Source organism: Pipistrellus hanaki (genome assembly GCF_964339955.1).
Source record: "Pipistrellus hanaki genome assembly, chromosome: X".
In the NCBI taxonomy this organism is placed as follows: Eukaryota; Metazoa; Chordata; class Mammalia; order Chiroptera; family Vespertilionidae; genus Pipistrellus; species Pipistrellus hanaki.
The window spans coordinates 3195903-3211813 of NC_140524.1; the positions used below are offsets into that span (position 1 = coordinate 3195903).

Sequence of the window (15911 nt, forward strand, 5' to 3'; positions counted from 1 at the left end):
AAGCTTGACATTTTCTTTTGGATTTCCTGCTTCCCCTCTTTACTAATAGTAAAATAAATATCAGCCTGAGTGTAGACATTGGTTATGATTCCAAATGGTATCTGAACTTCTCAAAAGTTTTTATACGACAAAACCTTTAGAAGCCTGAATATGTCATTGACTGGAGCAACAGTTCAAGAACCCACTGTATCAAAATCTTCCATAGAATGTTTGATGTTGTGTGTATGCCCGCATACACACATGAATGTTACACAGCAATAACAATGAATGAAATCTTGCCATTTGTGACAACATGGATAGACCTAAAGGCTATTATGCTAAGTGGAATAAGTCACACAGAGAAAGACAAATACTGTGTGGTTTCTCTTACATGTGAAATCTGAAACAAACAAAACCAAACTCATAGAAAAAGAGGCCAAAAGGGATGGTTGCCAGAGGGAAGGGTTGCAGTGGGATGAGCAAAAAGGGGAAGGGGAATATAGTCACTAATGCTGTGATAAGTTTACATGATGACTAGAATTAGTGAGGTGATCTCACTACATTGTATACCTGAAACTAATAGAACCAATATAAGATTGTGTAACAACTATACTTAAATTTTTAAAAATGTTTGGAAAAATATTTTTCTGAGGATGATAGATTATGATTCGGTAGGTTAGAAGTGGGGCCTGAGTATTTTTTAACAAGTTTTTCAAGTGTTTGTGATGAGCAGCCAGGTTTAGAAACCAGTGGGTAAATTCAACTACAAAGTGATTTACAAGTGACCTCTTTTGGCCATCATTAAAATATGTCCTCTCATTTTTAGAGCCCAACTGAATAGTCAGTGTATTGCTCCAGTGTGTTAACTTTTCCAAAATTTTTTAATTTTAATGGGAGCAAGGAATGGGGAAGAGAATTTCCTGATATATTTGTATGAACTTATTCTTGACTCAACTAATAATATTAAATATAGTAAATAATGACATATTTCTATTATAACTGATTTATCACTCATGCATGAAAAATTAGCTGCAATGTAGGTTGATTAGATTTTAGGTTTCACTCTGTTTTAATAAATATTTTAAAAAATATTTTTATTGATTTCAGAGGGGAAGGAAGAGAGAGATCAATGATGAGAGAGAATCATTGATCAGTTGCCTCCTGCATGCCTCCCCACTGAGGATGGGGTCTGCAATCCAAGTATGTTTTCCTTGACCAGAATCAAACCAGTGACCCTTCTGTCTGCAGGGTGATGCTCTACCCACTGAGCAAAACCAGCTAGGGCTGTTTTAATAAAGATTTATTATATGTCCCAAAAATAAGTTAAACATCATTAAGTTTTTCAGAATGATGATCAATACTTTTGCTTTCTAATCGACTCAGAATGTTGGCATTATTCCTTGTAACTTCATGTGAAGTACGTAAGTATCAGTCATCTATATCTACATCATAGAGGGTACCATTCTAGTCTGAGGATGGACTTTCTTTTAATAAATGTTTTATTGAGCACTTACTACAGGTGGGACACTCAAGAGTGTTGAACCTCAGCCCTGTCATTAATTAGCTGAGTGATGTGGAACAATTCTCTTCAGTGCACTGAGCCCCAACCTTCTCATCTCTAAAATGAGGGGCTTGGATTAGACAGAGAGAGACAGAGCATAGTAGGTTTTTAAAAAATACATTTTTTAAAAAATATTTTTTATTGATTTTTCACAGAGAGGAAGAGAGAGGGATAGAGAGTTAGAAACATCGATGAGAGAGAACCATTGATCAGCTGCCTCTTGCACACCTCCTACTGGGGATGTGCCCACAACCAAGGCACATGCCCTTGACCAGAATCGAACCCAGGACTTTTCAGTCCGCAGGCCGACGCTCTATCCATTGAGCCAAACCGGTCCCGGCTAAAAATACATTTTTATTGATTTCAGAGAGGACGGGAGAAGGAGAGAGAGATAGAAACAGCAATGATGAGAGAGAATCACTAATCGGCTGTCTCCTGCACACCCCCTACTGGGGATCAAGCCTACAACTTGGGCATATGCCCTGACTGTGACCTCTTGATTCATGGGTAGAAGCTAACCACTGAACCACACCAGGCAAGATGACAGTAGTTTTGAGAGTACTTCCAGTTCTGCCTTTCCTTTACGACTAGTACAAACAGCTCCTTGAAGGGAAAACAAACTTTTCCTGTCTGTACTGGAACTTAAATAGCCACCTAATGTTGTGTGACATCACCTCAGGACCAGCATTTGTCTCTTCCTTAAAAAGTTCCATGGTAAAATGTTGGCAAGAGCCCTGGAACTGACAGTGTTTATACTATACTCATAAGCTATTACTTCCTTAACATTTTGGTTCATTTTTTATAGAAAGAAAATAATCTGTGAGTTGTACTCCAAAGTGCTGGGAAGCGAGGAAGCTTTACAGGTAAGAACACCCAGCTTTAATACCTAGCAGGTTGTTCTCAGTTTGCTCCAAATGAATACACAAAGCAGATTCATGTTTTCTGCCAGTCTTATGAAGAGAGTATAAAGGGATATGCTTACTGGGGGAGTAACTTCAGCAATTACACGTCATTAAAAGCCGCTGTCAGGTGCAAGCAGTTTCTGATGTAGTAATTCCTTGGACTGTTTAAACTTTAAAGGTTCACTGAATAATTGGCAACCAGTTGTAGTCAGAGCCTGGAGCTGCAGGTATTATCTCCAGGGTAGATAAGATCAGTTCCCAGAACTGAGGGCTGTCCTTTCCTGTCATTGTCAACTGACTGCTGTGAAATAAAATCCCAGATACTTTATTATTTGGTGGTGAAGGCACCGCAGTTTATGCTTGACAATGTAACTGAATGTAGACTCTGCCCAGGTCAAAGTCATGCTAATTTGTTTTCCCATTTGTAGACTTGATTCACAGCTCACTTAGGAATTTCAGTGCTTCCAATCCACCACTGAAAGCAATCATGAGCATGAAATTCTTTCTGAAGATCCTACCAGGTAGCTTAGGGCTTTTTTAGGAGATTATCTCTGATCTGTTCAAATAATAAATTTGCAGAACATGTTAGGAAAATCATAGGAGGTCCGCTTATGTCCCTTAAGAAACATCTTCATCTTTAATTCTCCCCTTTTTATCAGAATTTCTGTCATTCACTTTTCTAGCTTAGAGAAGTGGTTCTGAAAAAGTAAATCTTAGACACTGCTTATTAATTCTTAGACTTCCTTCATTCACCTTTTTTTTTTTTTTTTTTTTCCAGCAGTAATGCGCTGGTGGTTGGGGAAGCATCCATCTATTCTATTTAGAGAATCCAGAGCTTTGAGGAGACTTTTCCAGGGCCTGGTTACCGATGGGGTTTCCTGTAGACTTAGGTCTACTAGTAGACTTTACAATCTGCCTGGAGATGTTCAGTGCCCAGATATTGGAATGCTTCACGTCTCCCCTAGTCAGGAGGTTGTGAAAGTGACAGTATACATGGTACCTCACAAAAGACCATTACTTGGTTTTGCTATGTTTCCCTTATTGTGCTAGAAAAACAGGTCCACCTTTTTAAAAACTGTGAACTTTTTGTTAAAGTAAAATACACAAGAGCCTTCATTGTTGACGTAGAATTTCAGCTTTCTCTTTTCTTTGGAATTTTCTTCCCATTGAACTCCAGCCAGTGCATTATGAAGAAAAGAATTGGTGCGAAGAACAGTATTCTGGAGGCTGCTACACCGCCTACTTTCCTCCTGGCATTATGACTAAATATGGAAGGTACTACCCAGACACTATATCGATTAATATAAGACATACCCTAAACTTACAATATGAGCAAAATTCAACAGGAATTTTAGAAATAGTAGTCAGCATTTTTATTTCTAATCTCATAAGTAGTCAGTTTGTATATCTCTAGATGTCCATAGAAAAACAAGTTTATGGGTACATAGAACAATAGCTGTCAGCACAGCGGTCAATAGCAGATACTGGTGAGGGTTTCAGATATCAGCAGTACATGTGAGAATTCTGCAAGTTGCAGTGTCTTCCAAGAGGCCTTCTTGAGCTCAATTAGACATTTAGTCGCACACGACCACTCTAGGCTCCTGGGCACCAGTCTACATAGAAGGACGTGGGCTAAACATGTCTTGCCAGGAGACATATTCATCTTCAGGGGGAGGCATCCCCATTGCATACAGCTAAGGCGTGAGGAGGTGATAGCCACCGAAGGTGGAGGATTTCTTCTTGGCTTAGAAGCCCAATTGGAGTCATTGTCTTTTGCAACAACCTCATAGGCATGGTGTTTGGGGTCCCTGCAAGGGGCACCACACTCAGTGAAGCTCCACATGATAGCCTCCTGCTAGGTATTTACAATTCATGCCAGTCTTCCCTGCCCAGATGCAATTTATCATTGCGGGGCAGTATTGCCTGATACCACACATGGCATTATACCTTCATCAGGTTTTTAAAGGATCAGAGCTAGAAAGTTAACTGAAGGTCACATTTGTCATGAGGAAGAAGAATTTATTAACCCTTTCCTTACATGAGATTATTTTTTATTATTAATTGAATGAAATACTCATCGTTAGTAATAGCAGGATTGGGTAACTGGAGTAGTTCTGAAGTCTATAAGATGGGACTAGGATCAGCAATAGATGAAGCAAAGAGTCCTAAGTTGGGAAAAGGTATGGCAGTAGGTTGAGGTAGAGGCCTTTGGGTTAGAACTGTGCAGCTTGGGAGATTTTATGAAAGTGGCTGCAGGCATGGTAGGGGTCAAAGCCAGCAATGTTGGAGAGGACAGCTGCCCATTCAACCCAGCCCTTCCGTGGTTCTCTTTGGCAAGAACTCTCTGTAAGAGAAGGTCCTTTACCCTGCCCTCAGCCAGTCTACAGATAAATTCATAGACACCAACTGTACAGAGTATTTTTTAAGGAGACATATATAATCCTTCAGGGGTTTTTTTAAAATATGTTTTTATTGATTTCAGAGAGGAAGGGAGAGGAAGAGAGAATCATTGATCAGCTGCCTCCTGGACACCCCACACTGGGGATCAAGCCTGCAACCCAGGACTGTGCCCTGACCAGGAATCGAACCCCTGACCCATGCTGGCCGGGCTCCCCTCAAGTCTTTTCTTTGCCAGAAATCATGTAATCTTCCTGTCTTCCTACTTGCCAGTATAGTTATTCCTGACAACCTGGGAGTGCCTGCATGGCTGGGGTGTGCCATCAGATGTGATCCACTTTGGAAAGACAGTGTAGAGAACAGAATGGAATTCAGATATAAAACATACAGCAAATAAATCTGACTGGATTTAATGGATGTGCTTATATTCCAATTCTAGATGGCTAGGAAAAGGTCAACATCACCTGTAGTGATTGATGATCTGACAGCCTGATTCTCTCTGGTTTGAAAGTTTGGACCCTTGGGTGCAGGCCCTGGGAATAAGGAAGAGCCTTTCACCTTTGGCTGAGTCGAGTGGGCCTTTTTGAAACAATTTGAGTTACCCTGTTTTCTCTGGGATAAAGGAGGGCAGCAATTGACTCATTAATCCTCAGTGCCTTCTCAGGTAACTGTGTGATCTCTCTGTTCCCTTGAAGGATAATTCGAGAACCAGTAGGCAGGGTTCATTTTGCTGGAACGGAGACTGCCACACATTGGAGCGGATACATGGAAGGAGCTGTGGAAGCCGGAGAGCGAGCAGCTAGATCGGTAAGGGATGAAGCCAAGTCAACCTCCCTCCTGAGTCTAGCAGTGTTTTTGGTACCTGGCCTTTCTAGATCTTGACGTTGATAAATCTGTATGTCTACTTCTCTGCCCCTTACTTCACCCAGGGGGCTCATTGGTGGCCAGTAGGGCCTTGAATCTGTCAAAATTACAAAACCTCACTTCACAATACCATTGCCACTTTCTTTCAGATCTTGAATGCTCTGGGAAAAGAGACAAAGCAAGACATCGAGGAGCCTGAGTCAGAGGTAAGTTTGTCATCTTCATCACCATAGACCAGTAACTACGTGAAAAACGCATATTTTCATCTTCTAGCCTCTGGTGTAATTGTAGGTGCCACTCTCCAAAGCGTATTTGTGCACTAGTTTTACAGATATGTTCTGCCCCTCTTTGTTAGTGCAGAAGTCTTCAGCTAATGATCTCTGTTTTTCCATCTAGGATGTCCCAGCTAAGGAAATCACACACACCTTCTGGGAAAGAAACCTCCCCTCCGTGCCAGGCCTGTTCAAGGTCATTGGGTTCTCCACATCAGTGTCCGCCGTGTGTTTTCTGGTGTGCAAGTACAGGCTGCTAGAACGATGCTGAAGCACTCTGTGCTTACTCTTTTCCAGTACCATCAGAAGGAAAACGTTGACAAATTAATGGCTGTGTCTCATTAGACTATTATTAAGTGCAATGGATGTAACACCTTAGTTTAGCCTGTGTTAAAGTAAAAACAACTTACAGAATCCCACCTAATAATAACCGGTAAAGAGCATGCTCCATCTTATTTGTCTGTGTAGACTCATATTGTTTGGTAGAGTAAATTCTTGTGATCAGTTTCTTAATTTCAAGTTCAAGTGCTCATCAGAAATGATTTCTGTGACCTGTTTTTCTCCCCTTTAACATAAAATGCCTGGTGATTGCAGAAATGAAACCTTTCACTTTCTGTAGAGGTTGAAGAGGTGAATGCCCAGGGTTAGCTTGTCTGCCTAGTTTCCCGTTTTTCTTCTTAAAGAGTAGAGTGTTTACCAAGGCATAATCACTAAACTGACTTTCTGTGGCTTCTGTGCATCTCTCCGGGTGAGCAGAGTGAACTAGTGACAGGGTTGTCCCCATGAGGCCTCGCTGGCTAGCTCTCCATGAAGCATCTTTTCTTCCTGGAAGATGGCTAGACATCACTTCACTCATTATTGACAATATTCTCTGCCAATTTCAAGAAAGCAGTATTTTCCTTTTGTAATTTCTATTTCAGGTAGACCCTGGCTGTCTGAAAGCCCCTAGTGACATATATATTTTTTTCTTTTTTTCCTATGACCATAATAGGATTACAGAGCTGTTAATTTAAATATGTCTTTAACATAGTTAGCTTAGAGTAAACGTTAGCATGATAATTTTTCTCAAATAACGGAAATAGACATTAAAATTTTCTTATTATTTGTTGAGACTATCAGATACAGAAAGGAAATTAGGGCTCTGTATTATAAATTCACTTGCCTTAGTTATTAAGTTTTCTAAAAGAAATGGAATTGAGTGATTTCACATATGAACACTAAGTTCTCTTAAGGAGTAATGTGGGCCAAGAACAGTGCCTACCTCTTGTCTTTTGCATTTTAAAAACTGTCAGAATTTGAAAGCTGCTTCCAAAGGTTTCAGCCACAAAACACATATTTTCTTAGTATCAATACCTGGGGAAAATATCAACACACATGTGATCAAATAAAGCAGTTGAGAAGGTTCAGTGGACTCAGGTACACAAGTGGTGGGGATACAGTAACACCTTCTCCTGCATCCTCAATGAATGATAGCTGAAACTTACTCTTTTATGTGCCAAAAAATTTAAATACAAGTATTGAAGAACATACTTCCACACATTGTTAAACAGGCTAGATTCAAAATGTTATTTTTTCTCAGGTCGGTTATATGCCTCAGTTGTCTTATGCTTTTATCATAGAGCAGATACCATTGTGTTTGCCCCTTCACTAAGTATCACATTTGTTTTATAGCTGTTGAGTCAACTGCTTCTTCTGTCTTCTGTATTCAGCGTTTTTTCCCCCCATATCTTTATCTCCTAACACTCCTTAACCTAATCTATTTTTTATTGAATGGGAATTAAAGACTGCCCTAGGAAACCAACCCAAGTTTATTGCATAATTAACCTTATCATAAGTCCAAAATTAAGTAATGGCCCTGGTGTGAGGACTTAAGGTATTTGTTTTGCCTATCCTAAGAGCAAAGAGCAGGGTTTTTATGCTGCTCTTTGCCTTTCATTTGAAAAGTGTCTTAGCTAATTTACGAGTGTTGGCAATGTCTTGCATATGTTCTATTACATAAGGAGGTGCCACATATACCAAACCGCTTGGCGAGGTCACATCCCTGACCTATTTCAGTTGTTTGTTCAGTTAATGGTTAACTCAGTCGTGAACCTTATGGGGGAAAATTAACTGGCAAATTTCACAGTAATTAGGTTGATAGGATATGCAAGTCTTGAATGTTAAAAAACTCCTGAGTATGCAATTACCCTCTTCTCAGAATTTTTAGAAAAGTCCTAAGCTACAGATAATCAAAATGGATGTCAGTCCAAATGTGCATAAACTTGAAATCAGAGCTCAGAGCTCCCACCTTATAAGAGATTGTTCAACACCAGATACCATAGGTCTTTTCAATCCAGAGAAACTAGTTAGTTCACGCAGCTGATAGTGGGTTGCCCTGTTAAGGCGTCTTGTTTCACAGTTCTGAAGACTGAGTTGGCCTTACTCCATTGTAAGATCAAGAATTTAATTTTAAAAGTTATCCTTTTTTTTTTTTTGGTCATAACTGTTAAGTATTTATACTACACTGAAGAGAAATATTGTAAGGTCACAAACTACATTTTGTTTGTGAACTTGATGCCTAATGTTCTGTCTGAAATGTGCCCCATTGCTACTTGTGGGACTCTGCATATGTGTGTTTTTGTTTGCAAATGAAATATGCTTCTGTGTGTATGGTACTGTTTCATTTCTTAATAAAGTGCACTGTCACCTGACTCAGACCTGGCTTCCCCATTTAGTGGCTAGTCCCAAGATGAAATGGCTTCTTACGGCAGGAGGGTCCAATGAGGGTAATAGGGGTCCATGGATGATGGGTTTAACAAGCCACTTTGTTTTGACTTCACCTTCTCATAGTTGGTTTTCTCTCGTGTTTTACCAAGGTTTCTTGGGGGCTGATTACATTTCAGAGTATTGTCTGCCCGGACTCTCATCAGTCAGTGTAGAGTCTGGTAGAAGCTTTCTCAGCTAATTAACTTAGAACAAATCACTTCAGTTCTCTGCCTAACTTTCCCGTCTGGAAAACGGGGAGTTGTACTTGATGGTTTCTAAGGGCCTTTAAATGGCAGCATTATGGGATTTATGTATTTGGTGCTTATCAGTATCTACAGTAGACTACGTGCAAATCACTGGGCCTTTCTGGATCTTGATTCACTCCTTTGCCTTAGGCTAGGTTTCCTGGAAATAGACTCTGAGATGCAGTCAGGGCAAAAAGTTTGTGAGGACAGCTCCCAAGTACAGGGATGAGGAAGGCGGAATTAGACCGGAGTTGACCTTCAAAACAGTTGCAAAAGAGGCCTCAGCAGATCCTGAGGAGGAGCTGGGAAGGCCTTTCAGAATTACCCCCCACTGAGGCCAGGGGGGTCCGGCCTCCGCATCCCTTCATTAGCCATCCTCTGGGGGGAGTGCTACTTGGGGTGCGGAACTGCAGCTGTGAACTGACATCAGCTTGTATTCCCAGAACCAGGGGACCCAGGGCGTGCACCCACAGATCCACTTCACTTGCTGTGAAAATGTATGGTGCCCTTGGTCATGTAAAGGATGCTGTGGACTTGAGCTTTGGGTTTTATAGATAGAATGGAGCTATCGCTGTGAAACTGCCCCTGTTAGATAAGGTGATTGCTTTTCTTTAAAAAAAAAAATTTAAATTCTTTATTGTAGAAAATATTACATGTCTCCTTTCCCCTCCCCCACTGACCTCTCCCCTGCTGTTCCCACCCCCCAGCACAGACCCTCACCCCCGCCCTCCTAGTGTCTGTGTCCATTGGTTATGCTCATATGCAAGCATACAAGCCCGTTGGTTGATCTCTTCTCCACAACACCCCCCCCCCCACACACACACACACACAATCCCCTGACTTCCCTCTGAAGTTTGACTGATGCTTCCCTGTCTCTGGATCTGTTTTTGTTCATCAGTTTATGCTGTCCATTATATTCCGCAAATGAGTGAGGTCATGTGATATTCATCTTTCCCTGACTGGCTTATTTTGCTTAGCATAATGCTCTCCAGGTCCATCCATGCTGTTGAAAATAGAGTTCTTTCTTTTTTACAGTAAGGTAATTATTTTTAAAAGGTTGTATTTCTTGGGCTCTGGGCAGAGAAAGGAGGGAGTGGTGGCGTGGGGCTACTGGGGTCTCTTCGCCAGACACCCCTCCTCCCTCCAGCCTTATCCCAGCCTTGAGTGCACACCAGAAGGGGGAGAGAATGTCGTGGGCTGGGACACACCCCGGACAACACAAACTGGAGGAAGGGAGAAATGTCACCAAGGACCCAGGGCCCTTTTCTTCCAGTTCCTCAGCAGGGCAGGCCCCGCTGGACACTCCCTCCTTAGCGCCCTCTCAGTCCCCTGGCAGTCCCAGGGCTGACAGCCTAGCCCTTGCCCTGGACCCTTGCATGTTCCCTCTCCAGGTAACTGCTTCAGCCTCCACTTTGGGGAAGGTTGCACCTGACTCCTACTTCCCTGGGGCGCCCTCCTCAGCTCTACGGCCGAGTTCAAGTTTGTGCCCCTCCTGGGATCTATTGAGACGACAAACGTTTGAGAGGAAAAAAATCAAGAGGAGCCGGTCCAGAGCAGAAAATCCTTCCTCACCTCCAGGTCTGCCCCAGCCCATGGGGGTGGAGTTGCCATTGCTCTCACAGGTTGAGGGTCTGCAGGGAGGTGAAGTCAGAGATGCCAGGGACAGCCCTGACTAGCTGGACCCACCGCCATCCACATCTGCTCAGCAAATTAGGGAAGGCTCACTCCAGGCCTTGGTGGAGCAGATGCAGACGGCTGCCCAGAGCTGCGCCCCTCCCTTGCTCCTCCCTGGCCTGGCTGGGAAGGAGGAACCCAGTTCACTTCCAAGGATGTGGAATGTCAGCAGAGCCACAGCTGCAGTTGCCTCCTGGAGGTTGACACTGGAAGCAGCTTCTGCCTACCGGTTCTCCTTGATGGCTTGGCCTCTTTGTTCAGTTTGCTGTTGTGGTTTCTCCCTCTCTTGGGGGAGCCCTGGGATCGGGCCTAAACCGGCAGTCAGACATCCCTCTCACAATCCTGGACCACTGGCTCCTAATCGCTCACCTGCCTGCCTCCCTGGTCACCCCTAACTGCCCCCTGCTGACTAGGTCACCCCCAACTGCCCCCCCTGCCAGCCTGGTCACCCTCAACTGCCCCCCTCTGCCAGCCTGGTCACCCTTCATACCCCCCACCCCACCCCCGCCAGGCCTGGTTGCCCCACACAGCCTGCTTATTTAGTCGTTTGGTTGTCTGACCTTCACCTCCTAATCCTTCCCCAATTGCCCCACAAACCTTCAAGCTGCTGATGGCAAGGACTGGCAGCTTCCAGCCCTGCTCAGAAGCAAATTCACATTCTCTTCTGGGCAAAGAGGAAGGGCAGATGCTCCTTCCCAGGCCTCCCTTGCTCACTGACCCATTTTGAGGGCATTTTCGGGTCAAAGCAGACTATATTGCTTCAATTGGTGTATAATTAGCATTCTTCATCACACCCAAAACCCAGCCTTCTCACATCAAGGAGTAGGTGGTCTTCACCCCAACCTGCACCTCTTCCCTGGCCCTCAAACCAGTGATGATAAAGGTTTGGAGAGACAGAGGACTAGAAGGGGAACAAGCAATTTGCTCCACAGAGAAATCAGTAGCTTCAGCTATTCATGCCACCGATGTGTATTTAGCATGTACTATGTGCAAAGCATGGCCTCTGCCTCAATGTGAGGCTTCCGTGACTGTGGACAAATATATAAGTAAATAAATGGATGGCAAATAAATAAATAAATAAATAAATAAATAAATAAATGGTGATGTTTCTGCACTATTCTTTCTGTAAACGAAAAAAAAATCTGATTTGGAAGGAACTCTGAAAATGTTTCAAACTCTGTCTCAATAAAGGAGCCCCCTCTACAATATATCAGTAGAAAGATCAAAGTGGATGGTGGGGGAGAATATGCATTTCTAAGCAGACGTCTTCAGGAGTTAGCCAAAAATGAGCAGCAGGCATGATGATTAAGAAGTAGTGGGAACTGTGGTTGACCTGGAGAGTATCTGTCCCTGAGAAAATCATTTACATTCAAGTTTCTTTCAAAGATTGCTGACCAATCAAGATATATTTGAAGTTTTTGCTCACATGTCCAAATGGTTCTCAAGTCTCATAAATAAATGCAAGGCTTGTTTTTACATTACATGAATGATAAAGTCTTTTCGGATGTCTTCGATTTCCTGAGGAACAAGCGGCAAGGCCAGCAATCATTTTGTAAAACTTCCTGGAGCAGGTAAGAAAGGCCTGATAAAGTGTGGGGTGCGGCCACAGTGTTCCGACAGGTTGAAGCCTCGGACTGACGAGAGGGCACAGTCCCCTCATGGTCATGTGCAAGTCCCAGCATGGAGGGCAGAGCTCTCCCAGCACCATGACAGCCAACAGCTGTGGTTGTCAGCTTGAACCTGTGGTCCAAACACGTGGCCCCACATGCCTGAGTGATATAGGCTGCAAGTAAACACAGCTTGATCAGGTACATGAGTTGAGTGGGATGGAAACCCGCCAGAATGTTGTAAACATCTTGACCAAGACCTTCCTTTGCCTCGTGGCATCGGCTGTAAAATAAAGATGGGCTTGTAGTCTGTGGCGCTGTCTCTCCATCACAGAAGCAGCGTCTCACCAAGACCCAGCTTTCCTTCTCTTGTCAGTCTTTTCTAATCCTTCACTGCCCCCTCTCAGGGTCACTGACCCTGGCTGAGCTGGCTGGTACATAGGCCGCCTGGGCTGAGTATGCCATGGCGGTGCCAGCTCCCCACAGTAAAGGATACAAAGAGAAGTAGGGGAGAGAGAGGAATAAAGTCCTCTTAGATCAAAAATCTCCCACAAGAAGTAACCTGGCGCCCAGTCCATCCCAAGGCAATGCTTATCTCCTACTATGTCAATGTCAGAATTGATGAGCAGTGCCAAAGTTAATTGGAAAAACTGCACCCTTACTATGAGGTGGAAATCACAACTCTTTTGTCAGTGTTTAATCTCTGTTGCCTATAATGTAATTCCAATAAGCAGGACATCAACAGGGAATGAATACATTTTTTAAAACTAGACTGACCACTACTCTGAGGTGGTGGTAAAATGCAAAGCGTGTGCCTTAGCGTAGAGTCACTGGAGGAACTGGAAGGAAACAAATGAAGGTACTGGGCAATAGTAACAACCCCCCTTTCCTTTGTCAGCGCCCAGGGCTTGGTTTCCTTCCTTGACCAAAGCCAGGCTCTTCAGAATTCCAATGCAGGTCTCAATACCAGCTGATGTCAACTAGTTGTCTTACCTGGATTCAGGTTTGAAAGGGCAGTTTAAGGGCCTCATGTGAAAAAATTGGCTCCAGGGAACTTGGGATTCCTTCAAGGTGTATAGCAGGTCCCTCAAGCAAGACTTCACTCCATGCATGCATGACTCATACAAGACATTTATTTATACTCCTTTATAGCCACACCTCAGTGGGAACCATGTTTGCCTATTTAATGGGCCTCAGATATTTTCTAAGAACCACCGAGATCCATAGGGAAAACTGTGGCACGGGGTGGTGGTGTGGGTGTATCCTTGGGTGGTGGGATGGGAGCAAGAAAAAGAGAAGGAAAATGGGTGGGTAGGAGGGTTGTTTAAATGTCCGCAGAGCAACACCATGAGACACTGGATGGGTTGCTAGCACCAAAATAAATAGGACACACCTAAACTTGCCCTATAATTGATGGGAAAATTAAGTAATTTGGGTTGTAGCAAACAACAAGCATTAGCTGTTATTCATTGACCTCTTAGAATAGAAGCAGAAAGAAGGCACTTTTGAATTTTTGTGAGCAGTTATTGCCCTGTATTTTTACAATCATTCAACAAATATTGAGCACCTACTATGTGCTGGTAGGTACCACTGAACTTCAGCAGTGAAAAGACAGAATTTACCTCACGGAGCACATAATCTACTGTAGATACCAAGCAAGAAATTTGGTTAGGCTCTGGCCAGTGCTATCATAAGTATAAAATACTACGAATGCAGGGGAAGTTTCTAGAAGGACATGAGATTTAAGAGGCGGTTTCTAGGATCTGTCCTCAGGCCTCTGTAACTCACTGTGTAGCAAGTTGGTAAGGACACTGCATAGGGCAGAGGTAGGAAATAAAAAGTGAGATGGTGTCTTGGTCCATTTGGGCTGCTATTAACAAAATGCCATAAACGCCAGCAGATTTGGTGTCTAGTAAGGACCCACTTTCTGGTTCATTGGCTTCTAGCTCAGTGGTCAGCAAACTCATTAGTCAGCAGAGCCAAATACCAACAGTACAACGATTGAAATTTCTTTGGAGAACCATATTTTTTTAAACGTAAACTTCTTCTAATGCCACTTCTTCAAAATGGTCTCACCCAGGCCGTGGTATTCTGTGGAAGAGCCACACTTAAGGGGCCAAAGAGCAGCGTGTGGCTAGAGAGCCGCTGTTTGCTGACCAAGGTTCTAGCTGATCTTCACAGGATGGAAGGGGCGGGGATCTCTGTGGGGTCTGTTTTATAAGGGCACTGATCCCATTCACAAAGGCTCCACCCTCGTCCCCTAATCACCCCCCAAAGGCCCCACCTCTTATACCTTCAACTTTGGGGTTAGAATTTCAACAAATTTGTGGCGGGGGCCACAGACATTTAGATCAGATCAGATGGCATGGCTGAATGATAAAGCAAATCACAAGCATCATCAGTGAGTTCTGAATGTTAAATGCCATGTGCTCCATTGTCTTTGTTCGCCCCTTTGGTCTTCTGTTGTTCCTGACTAGCCCTTCTCTGCAATCTGAGATTTCTCAACTGAGACTGTCTCCCAGCCTCTTGTGCCAAGGAGCCACCTAAATTTGTTGTAGAAGAGCGCCATCTTGTGGTCAAACACTGTTGTTTCCTTATTGACGGAAATCCTAAAGCATTCAAGTCCCTCATGAGGAAAGGAAACTAAAAGGTATCACCTCCACCCAGAATTTCCTCCAAACACATTTGCCTGTCCTTCTCACTTTCCAGTTGCAACATAAATAAAAACATTAATGTCTCATCTCCACAGCCTTTTCTCTGCCCTAATCTCCCGAGAAGATTTTTGTTGTTCTTGGAACTGCTTGGTTCCTCAGCTTCTGTTGCATCCAGCTGGGTAATGGGGGAGGGGGAAAGTTTGTGGGAACAGGGAGGGGTGGAATTGCTTTGTAGGGCAAGGAACTTATCTGGGAAAAGCAAAAAAAAAAAAAAAAGGTGGGGAGAAGAGAATTTTTCAGAATATCAACTTGGAATTATGGAGTGCAGCTGGAGGGGAGAAGGGAGTTTTTCAAAAGCTGCCTTGACAGCCTAGGCCAGTGGTCGGCAAACTCATTAGTCCACAGAGCCAAATATCCACAGGACAACAAATGAAATTTCTTTGGAGAGCCAAATTTTTAAAACTTAAACTTCTTCTAACGCCACTTCTTCAACATAGACTCGCCCAGGCCGTGGTATTTTATGGAAGAGCCACACTCAAGAGGCCATAGAGCAAACTGTGGCTCCCAAGCCGCAGTTTGCTGACCACTGGCCTAGGCCCCTAGGGAGACAGAGTTAGGAGGGTTTTAGGGAAGTTTGGCTAGGAAGCATGTGGTGCAATAAAGGTGTACACTATGCTCTAGGCTTTGGCCGTCAAAGATGTGTTTGTTTTAGACACTATATTGTACTGGGACCACCCGAGATGTTCCCCAAACAGCCTGTGTTATTCTGGGCTAAATAAATTCCAAAAATATGTAGCTAATAGCTCCTGGCATCTCCAGTGCTGTCTGAGAGTCCTGTAAGATTATTGGAGGGAATCTCAGTGGAACGAAACAGAAAAGATCTTTGCAACTCTGCTCTGAAAAAACCAGCATCTAGCCTGGGAAACGGTGTTCCCCAAACCAGATAGACACTACATAGGGCTGGTCGTGAATCTGATTCGTTTTCAAAACAGGAGCAAAGGAGGTCTGCTT

At 43.4% G+C, this 15911-nt stretch overlaps 1 protein-coding gene across 1 annotated transcript in view; it reads left to right on the forward strand.

Moving 5' to 3' along the window:
- The window catches only part of LOC311614994 (amine oxidase [flavin-containing] A-like), a 49299-nt gene extending 40634 nt beyond the window's left edge, over positions 1-8665 (forward strand). Inside the window, exons 11-15 of the mRNA XM_084870114.1 lie at positions 2346-2403; positions 3620-3717; positions 5535-5646; positions 5853-5909; positions 6100-8665. Of these exons, the coding sequence (XP_084726240.1) occupies positions 2346-2403; positions 3620-3717; positions 5535-5646; positions 5853-5909; positions 6100-6246 (472 nt within the window). The 3' untranslated portion in view covers positions 6247-8665. The remainder of the gene's footprint in view (positions 1-2345; positions 2404-3619; positions 3718-5534; positions 5647-5852; positions 5910-6099) is intronic.
- Positions 8666-15911: the final 7246 nt, after the last annotated feature.